Genomic DNA, 17,594 nt, shown 5'->3' with positions numbered 1-17,594 from the left:
CCTGTAAGTTATCTCAATATGCATATGCAAATATTCCAAAATCCAAACAAATGTAAAATCCACAAAACTTTTGGTCCCAAGCACCTCGAATAAGGAATACTCAATATGTACTAAAATGGAAATACTCCCCAAGTTAATCTACAGATTCAATGTAATCTCTTAAAATTCCAAATTTTTTTCTTGCAGAAATAAGATAATCCTAAAAGAAAAACAAGGGGCCACAAATAACCAAAATACCTCGAAAAAAAGAACAAACTTGGACAACTCATACTTTCTAATGTCAAAATTCACTATAAAGCTACAGTAATCAAAATAGTGTGGTAGTGGCATAGCATAGACATACAGATCCATAAAATAAAGAACTGAGTCCATGGGGGAAGAAAAAGAAAAGAAAAAAAAAAGAACTGAGAGTCCAGAAATAAACCCATACATCTATGACCTATTTATTTTCAACAAAGGTGCCAAGACCATCTAATAGGAAAAGATATATTCAACAAATGGTGCTGGAAAAACTGAATATTCACATACAAACATTTGAATTTGCACCCTACCTCATACTATACACAAATATTAACTCAAAATGGACAAAGACCTAAATGTAAGAGCTAAACTTTAAGACTGTAGTCCCAGCTACTTAGGAGGCTGGGACTCCTAAAAGAAAGCATAAAGTATAAACCTTTACAATCTTATATCAGGCAACAGTTTCTTAAATTTGACACTAAAAGCATAGGCAACAAAAGAGAAATTATAGATCCACTGGAATTCATCAAAATCTAAAACTTGTGTACATCAAACAACACTAACAAGAAAACGAAAGAATGGGGGAGTTTTCTCCCACAGAATGGGATAAAATATTTGCAAATCAGGTATCTGACAAGGTTCTAGTGTCCAGAATGTACAAAGAACTCTAACAACTCAACAATAAAAACAATCCAGGTAAAGTATGGACAAAAGATCCAGATACTGTTATAAAGAAATGGCCAATAAGCATATAAGAATATGCTCAAGGTCATTAGTCTTTAGGGAAATGAAAATCAAAAGCAAAATGAGATAACACTTCATACACACTAGGATGGCTATAGTAAAAAGGGGAGGCAGTAAGTGTTGGCAAGGATGTAGAGAAATTGGAACCCTCTTACATTACTGATGGGAATGTAAAATGGTACAGGTGCTTTGGAAAAATCATTTCACAGTTTCTCAAAAAGTTAAATGAAGAGTTACCATATGCTCCAACAATTCTACTCCTCCATATGTATCTAAGAAATTGAAAACATATGGTCACACAAAAACTGGTACAAGATTGTTCATAGCAGTATTATTCATAATGACCAAAAAGTAGAAACAACCCAAATGTCCATCAATGGATGAATGGATAAACAAAATGTAATACATACACACAATGGAATATTATTCAGTCATAAAAAGGAATAAAGTACTGATAAATGCTATGAACCTTGAAAACATTATGCTAAATGAAAGCAGACAGACCCAAAGGACTACGTTATATGATTCCATTTATATAAAATGTCCAAAAAGGCAATCCCTAAAGACAGAAAGTAGATTCGAGGTTGCTGGGAATGGAGGAAGAAAGGAATAAAGAGTGACTCTAGGTGGTAGAGAGGTTTTTTGTTTTGTTTTGTTTTGTTCCCTGTGGTGATGCAACGTTCTGGAATTAGGGACGATGGTTGCACAACCTTGTGAATATACTAAAAAGTACTGCATTTTACATTTTAAAATGGTTAAAGTGATGATCCTTATGTTATGCAAATTCTATCTCTGAGTCTACCTGAAAAAAGTGAATCACCCATGTGAGTGAGAAGATTATCGGGCTGACCTCAGATTTCTACAGAATAACAGTTACCCCAACTTTTAATGTTGAAAACTCAAATCTACAGAAAAACTGAAAGAAGAGTACAATAAATAACCATATACTCTTCATTGGCCTTATCTACCAGATATGTGTGTGTTTATTTGCCTTTATGTAGTTGTTTGCCCTCTATTTTTTTAAATTTTAAGCTGAATGAAGATATCACTTCAACTTTGCTTCAACACATTTCTCCTTTGAACAAGGGCATTCTCCTACAAACCACAGTATTATCACACCCAAGAAATCTGACGCTGATACAAAAACATTACCTAATATGCAGTCCATATTCAAATTTCCCCTATTGTTCCAATAATGTCCGTTAGAGTTTTTTTCAAATACACGATCTAGTGAAAGATCATGAATGCATGATCTTAAGTTATCAGGCCTCTTTAGTCTCCTTCGGTATAAATAGCTCCCCTATTTGTCTTTCATTAACATTTTTTTGAAAAGTCTTAAAGACAGTTTAGAATACCAATGTTATAACTATGCTCTAATAATATAAACAATAAAAATTGATGGATGCAATCAAGGGAGATGGGAGAAACTGTGGGATTGCTAATGTATTCGTCTTTCATAGTAGGCAGTCAGCTGTTATTGTCTGCAGTTTAAGTATATATAGTTTTTAAGAAGATAATGATTCCAGCTCCCTATTATTTTTAATAACAATAAAAAGGTCTTTTAAGAAATATTATTTCTTAGGCCAGGCACAGTGGCTAAAAATTAAAAATTAAAAAATAATAAAACTTAACAGAAAAAATATATATTATTTCTTAAGGTAAAGAACATTTTACTTAAATAGTTTCTTTTTCAAATTAACTAATTACTTTGTATTTTTATGTTTGTTTGTTTTTTTTTGAGACAGTCTCACTCTGTTGGCCACGCAGGAGTGCACTGGCAGGATCTCAGCTCACTGCAACTTCTGTCTTCCAGGTTCAAGCAATTCTCCTGCCTCAGCCTCCCGAGAAGCTGGGATTATAGCCATGCACCACCAGGCCGGCTACATTTTTGTACTTTTAGTAGAGAAAGGGTTTCACCATGTTGGCCAGGCTGGTCTCGAACTCCTGACCTCAGGTGATCTGCCCACCCCGGCCTCCCAAAAAGCTGGGATTACAGGTGTGAGCCACCACCTATATTTAAAAAATATACTAATGATAGCTTTTACTTAAATATTTAAATTTTTCTTCAGGAAAAGGTATAATGAAAATCAACGAAACACACCTGATTCATACAACTCTTCTTCCATTGATAGCCCAACTTCTCACAAGTCTCTTTCAGGCATTGATAAGATTTGTCTGCATCCAATTTGGTAAAGAATCGTGTCATTCTTTTGACCAACCGCTGCCAAGGGTTCTATATTGTCAAACAGAAGACAACTGAATAAATCCATTATGACTAAAGACAGTAATATCATAGCTATTTAGTCTGACTTAAAATTATTTTGCATGAAGGCCTCCCTCCTCTTTCTTCCTTGACCAAAAAAAATACATGTGATTTAAAAGTTACATATCTAAGATTTACACATTAAAAAAGGACTTTAAGATGATACAAAATAAAGAGCTGCCATTACTGATTTAAAAAATTAAATTCCCTCACCTGTGAGGATCCTGGGGTGCCAAGTAACTGACTATTCAGAAGCATATGATCAGGACATGTGGGCTGGGAAAAGCTGATCCCTTGTACCAATTTATCAATGTATGAGGGACTGGTATCCCATAAGGAAAGACCTGTGCGTGGTTCTGGCTGAGAACTGGAGTACTTCACATTTTCTTCACTGACGCATTAAGACAGTAAGAAACATGCATTTAATACAATAAAATCTATCAGGCCTTTCTTATATCACACAAAAGTTCTCACGCTTACAGTATTATGTTAATGTCGATTAATATGAAAAAACACATACATGTATTATTCTTCATGGGGAATAATACTATAATCAAAAACTACTCAATCTTTATCAGTCTTACCTAGAAGCGCTGTTTACTGGAGAGAAGTCCAAATTGGATTGAATGTGCTTAGAGAATCCACTGGGAGACTCTGACACACCACCTGAAGTGACTCGGGGCCTTTTTGCCCCTAAAAAAGAAAACAAACACAAATGCTTTCAAGTCTCCTATGCAAGTATGTTTTTAAATTAACCCAACTGGCAACTTGAAGAAGTAAAACTATGTCTAAATCTATTTATTTAACACAAAATTCTTGTAAGATATAAAACAGTCTTCCTGTATGATTTTATAAAAAATATGGCCAAGTTATAAAATTACTAAGGCTTGTCAAATTAGGTATTTTACAATACCTAAGTATGATCTGTAGGCATGTTCAAAGTGTGGAGTATGCTCAGACCACAATCTTTTTTTTTCTTTCTTTGAGACGGAGTTTCACTCTATCACCGAGGCTGGAGTGCAGTGGCCCGATCTTGGCTCACTACAAGCTCCGTCTCCCGGGTTCATGCCATTCTCCTGCCTCAGCCTCCCGAGTAGCTGGGACTACAGGTGCCTGCCACCATGCCCAGCTAATTTTTTTTTTTCTGTATTTTTAGGAGAGACGGGGTTTCACCATGTTAGCCAGGATGGTGTTGATCTCCTGACCTCGTGATCCGCCGCGCCTGGCCCAGGCCACAATCTTAATGGCATCTTTTATGGGTAACAGAACAGTGTTCTATGAAGACGACAGACCTGGCTAAAGGACTAGAACTTTTTAAAATAAAAAATAATTTACGATAATAGCAATAAACATTATGAATCTGCTATAGCCAACATTCTTTGATTCCTTGGAAAAGCTTTATAAAGAAGAATATTATATGGAAAATGACGCCACTGTAAATTTATGGTTACAATCCCTAGCCAAACCTCAATATTGCCAGATAATTATATTTGTTTCTCTAGTTTCCTTTCCTTTTCTCCACAAGGATCACTTCAAAACTACACTTCTCTGTAATTCCCATGACTACCGTCCAGTACCTATACTACTACCTCCCATTTCAGAGAGAAAATAAAGCCATTAGACAGAAACTATATCAACTTATCCCTACCAAATCTAAGTTACTTGGATTATTATACATCCTTTCATCCCTTCCATTCTCCTACCGAATGTTCATCTCTCTACTCGTGCTCTGGAGCCCATACCCTTCTATCTCCTCAGGGATCTTGATCCTCTGTTATTTATTCCCTTTCTCTTAGACTGTCAGCCTCTTCCTCTCTACAGGATCTGTACCCAAACCACTTAAACATGCTTAAGTTTTTTTTTTAAACCTACTTTTTATTTATTAATCCATTCATTCAAATATTTTATTAGGTCTACTCTGTGCCAGGCATTATTCTAGGTATTAGGTATTCAGCAGTGAGCAAAATAGAAAAAAACCCTTGACCTCTTAAATCCTACATTCTACTGAGGAAAGACAAAATAACATAAAATAAATTCACGTACACTTAAAAATCAATAAGCTAAATGGTGGTAAGTACAATGGAGGAAAATAAAATGAAGAAATGTGTTGGATTGCATATATCCACAAGATAGTAAAAATTTTAAAAATTTAAGAAATGTGTTAGAGGGAAGAGGATACCGTTTTAAATAGCATGGCCAGGAAAGGCTTATTGGAAAGATGACACTGAAGTCAATATCCAAAGAAAGTGAGAGAATAAGACATGCAAATAAGTCCCATGGGAAAAAGCATTTTCAGGCATAGGAACAGTCATTACAAAAACAGTGAGGTAGAAGTGTGCCTAGAGCACTTGGAGAACAATGAGAAGACCAACAATATGACCAAGGGGGAGCAAAGCAGAATTGAGGTTGGAGAGGTAATGTAAGGGACAAAACTGTGTAAGAACTCACAGGTCATGAACTGATTTTAGCTTACACTATGGGTGAGAACTAAAGCATTGGAGGATTTGGGTAGAACAGTGATATATTCTAACTTACTTTTAAATCAGAACATTTTGGAAAGATATCATAGTAGTTTGGAATGATAGGGTAGCAGTAGAGGTTAAAAAAAAAAAAAAAAGGTAATCAGGCCGGGCGCGGCGGCTCACGCCTGTAATCCTAGCACTTTGGGAGGCCGAGACGGGCGGAACACGAGGTCAGGAGATCGAGACCATCTTGGCTAACACGGTGAAACCCCGTTTCTACTAAAAATACAAAAAATTAGCCGGGCGTGTTGGCGGGCGCCTGTAGTCCCAGCTACTCGGGAGGCTGAGGCAGAAGAATGGCGTGAACCTGGGAGGCGGAGCTTGCAGTGAGCTGAGATCGTGCCACTGCACTCCAACCTGGGGGACACAGAGAGACTCCGTCTCAAAAAAAAAAGGTAATCAGATTCTAAGATTTTTTTTTTAAAGATAGAAGTTAACAGAATTACCTGGTGGACTGGATGTGAAGTAAAAGAGAATGAGAAAAATGAAGGATGATTCCAAGGTTTCTGATCTGCATAATAAGAATAATGCGGTTGCCATTAACCAACATGGGAAAGACTTTGAAAAGGAACGAGTTTGAGAGGAAAAGATCAGTAACTCAGTTTGGAATTCATCAAGTTTGAGATGCCTCTTAACATTCAAGTGAAATTTCAGAAGGCAGTTAAGACATGTAAGTTTGGAATTCAGAGGAAAGGTCTAGGTTGATATAAATGTGACTATCAACATATAGTTTAATTTAGAGCCATGAAACCAAGTAATATCACTAATGGAATGAGTGTGGAGAAGAAAACAAAGGAGATCCATAGATTCAGCCCTGGAGAACTCCAATAGTAGGAGGCTGAGCAGATGGAAAAAAACCATCAAAAGAGACTGAAAAGAGCGACCAGTGAGAAGGACGAAAATCAGAAGAGTGTAGTGCCTGGAAGCCAAATGAAGAAAATGTTTAAGGAGGAGGGCATGATCAACTGTATAAAATACTGATGAGATAAAACAAGAGGTCTGAGAACTGACTACAGTAGTACCCCCCTTATCCACGGAGGGATATGTTCAAGTGGATGCCTGAAAGTACAAATGGTACCAAACCCTATATATGTTCTTTCGATCTAATAACCAAAACAGCTACTAAGTGAGTTACAAGCAGGTAGCACATGGAACGTGAATACACTGGAAAAAGGAATGATTCACATCCCAAGTGAGATGAAGTAGGACAGCACAAGATTTTATCATGCTACTCAGAATAGCACACAATTTAAAACCTATGGCAGGGCATCATGGCTCATGCCTATAATCCCAGCACTTTGGGAGGCCGGGGTGGGTGGATTGCTTAAGCCCAGGAGTTTGAAAACAGCTGGGATTACAGGCGTGAACCACCACACCTGGCTAATTTTTGTATTTTTGGTAGAACAGCATAGGCAACATGGCGAGACCTCATCTCTACCAAAAATACAAAAATTAGCCGGGCATAGTGGCTCACACCTGTAGTCCCAGCTACTCAGGAAGCTGAGATGGGAGGATCATTTAAGCTCAGAAGGTAGAAGTTTCAGTAAGCCGAGACCACGCCACTGCACTCCAGTCTGGGCGACAGAGCAAGATCCTGTCTCAAATTAAATAAATAAATAAAACCTATGAATTGTTTACTTCTGGTATTTTCCATTTAATCTTTTCAGACCTCGGTTGACCACAGTGGACTATTACATTGAACTTGGCAACATGTTCTAAAAATCACTGTTGACTTTTGGCAACAAAACAGATGAAATTGAAAACTAGTTTTGAGGTGTTAGAAATGAGAAGCAATTTTAGGAATGTTCAATTGTGAAGAAGATGGAATGGTAGGGAAAAGTGGAGTTAAGAGAAATTTTGTTACCATTATGATTTGATTTTAAAATGGGAGAAAAAGCATATAGATATGCTGATTAGAAAGATACGGTAGAGAAGGAAAAATTAATAATGTAGGAGAGAGAGAAAAATTGCTAGACAAAGTCCTTGAGTGGGTAAGAGAAAGACCTGGCTTACATTTGGAGCAATTTATCTGCAGCAATACAGGATGAAAGAGAATACGTGAGCGTAGAGGCAGTTAGTATGGAGCAGATGGTGGTGGGAGCTTGCCTAAGTTCTCCTTGTGGCTTTCACTTCCCAGTGACACAGGAAGCAAAGTGAACAACTGAGAGTGAGGATGGAGACGAAGATAATAAAAGTTAAGGGACCAGACACAGTGGCTCACACCTATAAACCCAGCACTTTGGGAGGCCGAGGCAGGGGGATCACTTGAGGCTAGGAGTTTGAGACCAGCCTGGCCAGCATGACAAAACCTCTACTAAAAATATAAAAATTAGCCAGGTGTGGTGGTTCACACCTGTAATCCCAGCTACTCGGGTGGCTAAGGCACAAGAATCGAATCGCTTGAACCTGAGAGGCAGAGGTTAAAGTGAGCCGAGATGGCGCCACTGCACTCCAGCCTAGATGAGTGCAAGACCCTGTCTCAAAAAAAAAAAAAAAAGGAGGTAAGTATTATAAAAACGTGATTTAGGAGAACAGGACAGAGAAAGATGTGGGGAAACGAAGGCCAAATGCCAGGAAGCATTAAGGGCCTACTTGAGATTAGTAATCCTGAATTTAAAGTGAACATTTTTGGGTATTTTTCTCCTGCTGCAATCTGTTGTGCAGGTACAAGTGTGCAGTACGTAGAAAACTACTAGATTAAACACAGAAACTACTTACTGGGTTTTACCCACTAAGTATGATGAAGAGAGAAGGGGACAAGGAAGTTGAAGATGATGAACGCAAAGCAGTCATTTATAATGACTAACCTAAATATTTAAGATAGGTAAAGATGAAATCAAGGACCTAGAGAGGGAGCAGGTAAGAGACTGAAGAGACAGAATTAATTAATTGCAAGTCCAGATACAAAGTACTGTTTAAGTTAGAATATTAAGGGAGGAAGTCAGAAAAAATTATACTGGTGATCAGTGCAGCGTGTTCAAAGACAACATCACTATAGGAGAGAGGGTCAAGAAACAGTGAAGTCAGGATACCAGGAGGATGATCCAAACAAATATTTAAATCACCAAGAATCATGACGAAAATAACATCAAGAGTCATTTTGGAGACTGTGATGGTACGGCAGAAATTTTAATTTGGGGTTCAAAAGTTAGAGGGGAGAGACATACAGGAAGATGGGAGAAAGTGACAATGAAGAATAAGGAGGACACCTGTACCATGTCCAGATCAAAGGACATGAGGGTATGGGAAAGAAAACACCTACCGCTTCAGAGGAAGCAGTGTCCTCGGGGGAGAATTGGACTTTAAGTTAGAACAAGGAGGAAGAAACATGCAGAAAGGTATTAAAGAAGAGTGAATGTTTAAACATTAACTCTTTTCTACCCATGAGGACAGAGTTAAACATTAATAACTCTCTGAATGTTTTTCATTCATCATCTCTAGTCATTGTCCTCTCTCCTCCCATTCACAGCCTAACAGTCCTATCAATACTAGTTCTTAAATTTCTTTGGAATCATCTCATTTCTCCAATACCATTGCCCTAACCTATTCCAAGCCACCATCCTCCCACTTCTAGACAACTAGCAGAAAAACCTACAGCACCCTGAATCTTTCCCTATTCATAAAAAAAAATGGAAAAAAAAAAAAGAAGTCAGAGAAATATTTTTAAACCAAAGATATGACTATGTCATATTCTTGCTTAAAATCTCTCAAAGGTCTCCCCAGTGGTCTTAAGTTAAAGCCCAAAATCCTTAACATGGCTTACAAGGTCTTCTTCCACAAATTGGCCACTAGTGACCTCTCTGGCCTCATCTCAAACCTGTCTTCCTCTCCCACTTCCCTGTTCACTCACTCAACAAATATTTAATGAGCGCCTATGGTGCACCATATACTGTGCTAAAGCACTGATGATACAATGATGAACACAACAGACACGGCTTGTGCCATACTGATCTCTCAAGTTTCTCAAAAGCATCAGACTTTCTAAAATCTAAGATTTTTCAAATACTGCTTCCCCTGTTCAGAATCAAATCTGCCCCTTACTTTGCCTGCCTAGCTTCCCTTTAATCTTCAAATCTTAGATTTAATGTAATTTCTTCAGGAAGAAAAGTCTTCCCTGTCCCTTAGACTTAGTCAAACACTTAGCTATAGTCCCCTGACTTTCCCCTTTATAATTATTAATAAACAAAATTATTTCTGTATTTTTTTCTACTGGACCTTATAATCTCCATGAGGACAGAGATCATAGCTATCATGTGTTGTTGACTTGTGATAATAACTTTGCAAATACCTTTTCTTCCACAGAAAAACAAACAAACTTGTAGTTTAAAGATATTACCTTTCTTGAGGGGTTTGTTGTACCATCTATCTTTTTTGATGTCTGGAATGGTAATTCTTGCTGATGGATTCTCAACTAGGATTTTATGCAGCAGAGCTAAAAACAAACATTAAGACAACATTCACGAAAGAGTCATGTTAGAGAAGCCTATGGCTTGCGGTAAGAAACACATTTTCTGTTAGCCTACTTATGTCTAAATATTATTTCTGGGGAAGAGAAAGAATTAAAGCTGCTAAATTACTGCTTTAATTTCATGCAGTTTTTCTGTGCTGCTGTCTGTATCTTGGAGTAGTCTTCCCTGATCTGATTCTCAATTGTTTGCAACTGAGAACAAGAGCCAGATGGAAATGTTTCTCCTCGTGTGACAAGATTAACAAAGATACAGAAACCCCTCTTATCCATTTTCAATACCGAATTTCATTATTTAATGTCATGTTCTCACGTGACCTCCTTATTCACACAGTTTTATAATGAACATTTACTTACCAATAACTTTTTAAGAGACAGTAATCTAACTAACCATCCTAAGGTATCTTGATTTTCTTGAGAAAAAATTCACGTATCTTCCTATGTGAAAATTATTTCCTAATGGACCAAAGATTTAAATGTAAAAATGAAGCCATAAAAACACTAAATGAAAACATAGGGAACTTTTAAATAGTAAAGGTAGAAGACCTTTCCAAAGAAATTATAGTCAGGGACCACAAAGGACAAGATAATAGATTTGAATGTCAATATAGCAAAACAAAATGAAAATAAATGATAAATTGTGAAAAGTATTTGTAACAAGTGCAAAGGTCAATGTGTTATCAAGGAAAAAAAAAGCTTCAAAGTGGTAAGAAAAACAATAATATCCTTGACAAAAATGAGCAAAATAGACAAAAGACTAATACATATATAAAGGGTATACAACTTCATTAGTATTAAATTTAAAATAAAAATGAAAAACTATTATTTAAAGGCCTGTTAGTTTTTTTCCTTAATGTAAATTGATGAGACTGTGATGAAATGGTTCGAACTTTCGGGAAGCAATTTGACAAAATAAGCCATAATAATAAAAACTACATCCTTGATCCTGCAATTTTTCTTCTGGGGATTTCAATGAGCAATTTAAGGGTATGTGTCATGATTAAGTTACACAGATACTTATACCTCTTTTGTATCTGTGAAAATTTAGAAAAATCTCCAACAAAGTGATTAAAAGAGTAAAGTAAGGCATATCCACATGGCAGAATATTATCACAGCCTTTAAAACAATGATGTAGACCTAAAATTATGGTCATGGAAGAATGTTCGCTGAGCACTAAAACCAAAAACAGTTATAAAATATTATTAGTGTGATCTCATTTTGTATAAAAAGACATATAAATAATATACATATATTCATTTTACACACTCATGGGCCACATTAATGATGTTTCAGTCAGGAATGGACCACACGTATAACAGACAGTCCCATTAGATTATAATACTGTATTTTTACTATACTTTTTCTATATTTAGATACACGAATACCATTATGTTACAATTCCTTACAGTGCTCAGTATGGTAACATGCTGTACAGGTTTGCAGCCTGAGATCAATAGGTTATACCAAATAGCCTAGATTTATAGTAAGCTATACTATCTAGATTTATGTAAATATACTCTATGATGTTCACACAATGATGAAACCACCTAATGAAACATTTGTTAGAGTGCATCCCTATAATTAAGCAACAAACGAGTGTATTTGCAACAAAGTATAGCACATATGAAAACTTTAAGTAAAAAGCCACCTAAGAGCACAGATTCAAGTTGCTCTGAATATACGCTCCCAAAAATATTTTTAAAAATCTATTGCAGAGTTCTGGGACTAAAGAGTTATTTTTTCCTTAATTTTTACTTACAGTTACTATTTTATCTACAAGGATCATGAATTATTTGTAAGTTTAAAACAAAAAAAGTAAGAAAAAATTCAAATAGCACAAGACTTCATATCCAAGAAATCAGTACTCTTTCACTCAAGATAATTCAGTTACCTAGAGGAGCAGAATCGATTTTTTTCCAAGGGTTGAGGTATGTTTTTTTTTCTTTCCAGTCAGAATATTCCTGACAGCTGTCACTGGGTTGGTCCCATGGCAATTCTAAAAACAAAGCAAGTCCCAGTTTTTTTTAATGTTCTTATTATAAAGATTTCAAGGAAAAATAACAATATAAATCCATGAAAAGTTTCCTTTGAATTAATTCAATATGGTTTTCACACTAAGTATCCCAACTTGGAAACTTTAGAGGCACTTCAAAGATAGATGAATCAGGACAGGCATGGCAGCTCAGGCCTGTAATCACAGCACTTTGGGAGGCTGAGGCAGAAGGACTGCTTGAGCCCAGGAGTTCAAGACCAGCCTGGGCAACATAGTGAGACCCCATCTCTACAAAAAATAAATAAAATTAGCTGGGCGTAATGGTGTGCATCTGTAGTCCTGGCTCCTCAGGAGGCTAAAGTGGGAGGATCACTTGAACCCAAGAGGTCAAGGCTGCAGTGAGCCAAGATCACACCACTGCACTGCAGCCTGGGCGACAGAGCAAGACTTTGTCTCAAAACAAAAAAACAAAAAAACAAAAAAACAGATGAATCATTTCTTGCCCTAGTCTTGTTTTCACAAATGTTTACATGATTCACAGGAGAGATAAGTGTTGTGATACTTAATAACTATGCATGCCTCATCTTAAAAAATCTTTGGGATTATAAATAAGTTACTATTTGCAATGTGCTAAATATTTGTATTCCCCTCAAAAGTCATGTTGATATCCTAACTCATAATGCAATGGCATTCGGAGGTGGGGCCTTTGAGACGTAATTAGGTCCTGGCGATAGGACCTCTCAAAAAATGGTATTAGTGCTCTTATTAAGAGCTTATTAATGTCTAATAAGGGCTTGTGTGCCCGGACAATATTGTGTCTTTACAGGGCACTAATTATATAATCCCAGCACTTTGGGAGGCTGAGGTAGGCAGATTACTTGAGCCCAGGAGTTTAAGACCAGCCTAGGTAGCATGGAGAGACCGTCTCTGAAAAAAAACTCACAAAAAATTAGCCAGGTGTGGTGGTGCACGCCTGTAGTCCTAGATACTGAGGGGACTGAGGCAGGAGGATGGCTTGAGCCTGGGAGCTCAAGGCTGCAGTGAGCCTTGAATTGTGCCACTGCACTCCAGCCTGGGCAATAGAGTGAGACCCTGTCTCAAAAAAAACACAAAAAACAAAAAACAGACACAATATCTCACAACATCTGGTCATTTAAAAAAAACCCCAAAAAACAGCACTTTGGGAGACTGAGGTTGGGGGATCACTTGAGGTCAGGAGTTTGAGACCAGTCTGGCCAACATGGTGAAACCCTGTCTCTACTCAAAATACAAAAATTAGCCGGGTGTGATGATGCATGCCTGTAATCCCAGCTACTTGGGAGCCTGGGACAGAATTGCTAGAACCTGGGAGGCAGAGGTTGCAGTGAGCTGAGATCACATCACTGCACTCCAACCTGGGTGACAGAGCAAGACTCTGGTCTAAAAAAAAAAAAAAAAAAACCCACAATAGGGCTTGCTTCTGCTCCCTTGGCTGTCCATCACGAGAGAGCACAGCAAGACAGCCATCTGCAAATCAGGAAGAGGGCCCTCACTGAAACATGACCAGGTTGGCACCCCTAATCTCATACTTTCAGCCTCCAGAACTGTGAGAAATAAATTTGCTGTTTATAAGCTATGCAGTCTATGATACTTTGTTACAGCGGTTACCAAACTGATCAAGACACTATTAAAATACTACTATAGAAGCTGGGTACCATGGCTCATGTCTTTACTTTAATCCTAACAGTTTGGAGGCCAAGACAGAAAGCTTTCTTGAGACCAGGTGTTTAAGACCAGCGTGGACAACACAGCAAGATCCCATCTCTACAATAAATTTTTAAAACTTAGCCAGATGTCTTGTGGCAGGCACCACTGGTCCTAGCTACTTGGAAGAGTGAGGCCACAGGATTGCTTGAGCCTAGAAGTTTGAGGCTGCAATGAGCTATAATAGCTCACTGTACTCCAGTCTGGCCAAGAGTGAGACCCTGTCTCTTAAAAAAGAAAACAAAAACTATTATATAAACATGAATTCCTTGGTTTATTTCATTTATTTCAGTATGACTAATCTGACTTTTTATAGGAGTTTTACCACGATTAAATAGCTCTTACCTCCAGCGAGCATTGCAGTAAGTACTATTCCACAGGACCAAACATCAACTGGTTCTGCATGAAATTCTCTTCTCTTCAGAAGTTCTGGAGCAACATATGGTAAAGTACCACACATCTTGTTCAACAAACGCTCACGATTATTATACCGAAATACTGTCGCCAAGCCAAAGTCTGAGATTTTGAGGTTATCTAAACCAAAAGAAAAAAAGATGGCATTGAATAAAAATGTTTTGCAAATAGATACTTACAGGAATTAAGTTTTATTGAAAAAAAATCACTGGTGTTACTTAAGGTTTGTAGAACTTCTCTTAAAATAAGCAAAATAGACAAAAAGAAATGTAAAAAAATAAAATAAATCATCATCTATGCTAAAAGTAGAAGTAGGCCTCACCTCTTCTATTAACTTAAAAGAAGTATTACCAACACACAGAACAGTCTGGACCAGATTAAAGAAAGAGGCTGAAGTCAGAAGGGGCTGCCCTTCTGGAAAAGAGCACTCTAAACCTGAGCTGAAGGTAAAGCAAGGCCCCTCATCAGGTAGGGTGGAAGGCAGGAAGGAAACATCAGTAATATGTTAGGCACAACTTTCTCAGCAGCAAACAAACCCAGTTGGCAGAAGAAAATGTGTGAAGACACACCAAAATTCAACAAACCACAGTAATTTTTTTCTTCAAAGTAGGGAGTCTAAGAAAAAGAGGAAAAATTCTGTACAAAAAAAAAAAAAAAAAATCAGAAGACCAAACTTCCCCCCTAACTTCCCATCTTCAACACACAAAAACTGCAGGCAGGACTTAACTTATATTTAGTGAATATCTACTGTAACTTAGTGACAGACACTATGCCAGCCAATGCAGGTAACAGATAAATTAGTAAAGACTGACAATAGAAAACTGTTATGAAGGTTATAAAAATATAGAGCACTACAGGATCTTAGAGCAAACGAATGTAACCCAGTCTTAAGAGTTAGAAAAGGCCCTCTATTATCAGAGGGCAATTTGGCAAAACATACTGAACTGTGAAACATTCACTCTTTGAACTAGCAATTCCCAATTCTATATCTATAGAAATAATCCCACAAATTCACAAACATAAGAATATTCATAGCAATATTATTTGTAAATAAATGTCCAAATTTGTACAATGGAAAATGTGGAGGTAGGTTTTGAAATCAACCAACACGGTATATCTATACATACTGACATGAAGTAGTGCGTAAGTGGGACAAAAAGGCTAATGGCATTAAAAAATTATAGCATGATGCAATTTTTATATTGGACTTTTACACAAATTGATAAAAGTCATCACTGTCCTATTTTTTTAAGTTAGAAACAAATGTCTCAAAATAGGGGACTGATTTCTTTAAAAATCAAGTACATTCACACAATATGTAAATCAATGAAATGTTTACCTCTATCTGACTTAGGAGGTAGCTACTGTGATTATCCCTTTTTTTTTTTTTTTTTGAGAAAGTGGCTCACTCTGCTGCCCAGACTAGAGTGTAGTGATGTGATCACAGTTTACTGCAGCCTTGACCTCCTAGGCTGAAGTGATCAATCCTCCTGCTTCAGCCTTCCAAGTAGCTGGGACTCCAGGTGTGCACCACTATGCCTAGCTAATTTTTTTTTTTTTATTTTTCATAAAGACAGGGTCTATGTTGTCTAGGCTGGTCTCAAACTCCTAGGATCACTCAATCTTCCCTCCTCAGCCTCCCAAAGTGTTGGGATTACAGGCATGAGCTACTGCACCCAGTTGATTATCTTTCCAATAGTTAAATATGACATTATTGGACAAACCACTGAGATTGAGTTCCAAATTACTTATGACTAGTAATCACTTAAAATACTAATGGATAACTATAATATTCCTTGGACTTTGTTATGTCTGCAACATAATACTCAGCTATGTTAGAGAACTGCACATAATAAAATTTAAATTTAGGAACGTGTTTAGCTCTTAGAAAAACAAAGGAAGAATATATTTGTGATGAAATAAACAGGAGGACATTAAATACTGGTAACATTTTATTTCTTTTTTTAAAAGACTCCTAAATATTAAATAGAAACAAAGAATTACATCTTGTATATTAATACAAGATATAAAGAATAACAATGTAATAAACACTCACTCACTTTAGAAAAACAATGTTCTATTTCCTTTGAAATCTTTAAATACTTCCTTAAATACATTCCCTCCCCTACTTTCTTAGACCATTCTGAATTTGGTTTTATTATATCCTTGCTTTTCTGCGTGTTTTTTTCTCCATGTTTACATACTTGAACAATATACTAGGTTTTACATATTTTTGAACTTTGTATAAACAGAATCAGACCATATGAATTCTTTTGCAACTGTCTCTTTTTGCACTACATCATTATATACCTGAAATTCATCCATGTCACTGCTTGTGATATGCTTGTGTCACTGCTTGTGATATGGCTTGAAAAGCCATGCATTTCATAATTTCTTGTTGACAGACATTTGGGTTAGTTTTCTGCTATATTAAAAACATCACCAGTGTGAGCATTCTTATATACGAATAACGTTGTATTTTTAAACCAGGTGGGTTGATATATATATATTTACATTTCATTATAATATTATATATAAGAATTTTTGTGTACCTGAATTTTTAAAGTTTTAAATAAAAATAAAGATTTTTATGTTATATAAACTCAATTTAAAGGGGTAAAAAGTAAAATCCATATGCACATAAGAAAAAAGCATGTATAGGCTGGGTGCAGCCTATAATCCCAGCACTCTGGGAGGCCAAGGGAGGCAGATCACTTGAGGCCAGGAGCTCGAGACCAGCCTGGCCAACATGACAAAACCCTGTCTCTACTAAAAATATAAAAATTAGCCAGGTGTGGTGGCTCAGGCTTGTAATCCCAGCTACTCAGGGGCCTAAGGCACAAGAATCACCTGAACCAGGGAGGTAGAGGTTACAGAGAGCCGAGATCATGTCACTACACTCCAGCCTGGGCCACAGAGCAAGACTCTGTTTCAAAAAAAAAAAAAAGCCGACCATTTGTTAAGCACTATTCTAATACTAAGAATAAAGCATTAAACCAGACAAAAACTACTGCCTCATACAGCTGACACTTCTTTTTTGATTCTGACCCTGTAAGCTTAAAGCTTTCACTATCCATCCTTCTCAATTTGATGACATTCAGAAAATATAACTAAATTTCTTACATATTTATCCAAGTCATACATAAAAAAAGAGTGAACAGGACAAGACTAAGGTCCAGGGTATTCCACAGGAACTTCCCTTTATTAAT

At 36.8% G+C, this 17,594-nt stretch overlaps 1 protein-coding gene across 5 annotated transcripts in view; it reads right to left on the bottom strand.

Annotated features, from left to right (window-relative positions):
• The window catches only part of CHEK1 (checkpoint kinase 1), a 49,488-nt gene that overhangs the window by 26,528 nt on the left and 5,366 nt on the right, over window positions 1–17,594 (bottom strand). For all 5 annotated transcript variants that reach the window (XM_054437493.2, XM_054437492.2, XM_063671588.1 and 2 more), the window contains 6 exons: window positions 14,317–14,505; window positions 12,127–12,231; window positions 10,106–10,201; window positions 3,832–3,940; window positions 3,461–3,638; window positions 3,086–3,217 (listed from right to left, as the gene is read on the bottom strand). In XM_054437493.2, the coding sequence (XP_054293468.1) occupies window positions 3,086–3,217; window positions 3,461–3,638; window positions 3,832–3,940; window positions 10,106–10,201; window positions 12,127–12,231; window positions 14,317–14,505 (809 nt within the window). The remainder of the gene's footprint in view (window positions 1–3,085; window positions 3,218–3,460; window positions 3,639–3,831; window positions 3,941–10,105; window positions 10,202–12,126; window positions 12,232–14,316; window positions 14,506–17,594) is intronic.

This window comes from Pongo pygmaeus, chromosome 9 (genome assembly GCF_028885625.2).
Source record: "Pongo pygmaeus isolate AG05252 chromosome 9, NHGRI_mPonPyg2-v2.0_pri, whole genome shotgun sequence".
NCBI lineage: Eukaryota > Metazoa > Chordata > Mammalia > Primates > Hominidae > Pongo > Pongo pygmaeus.
Note: the sequence above shows the minus strand (reverse complement) of the source record. Positions and strands in the feature narration are given on the sequence as shown.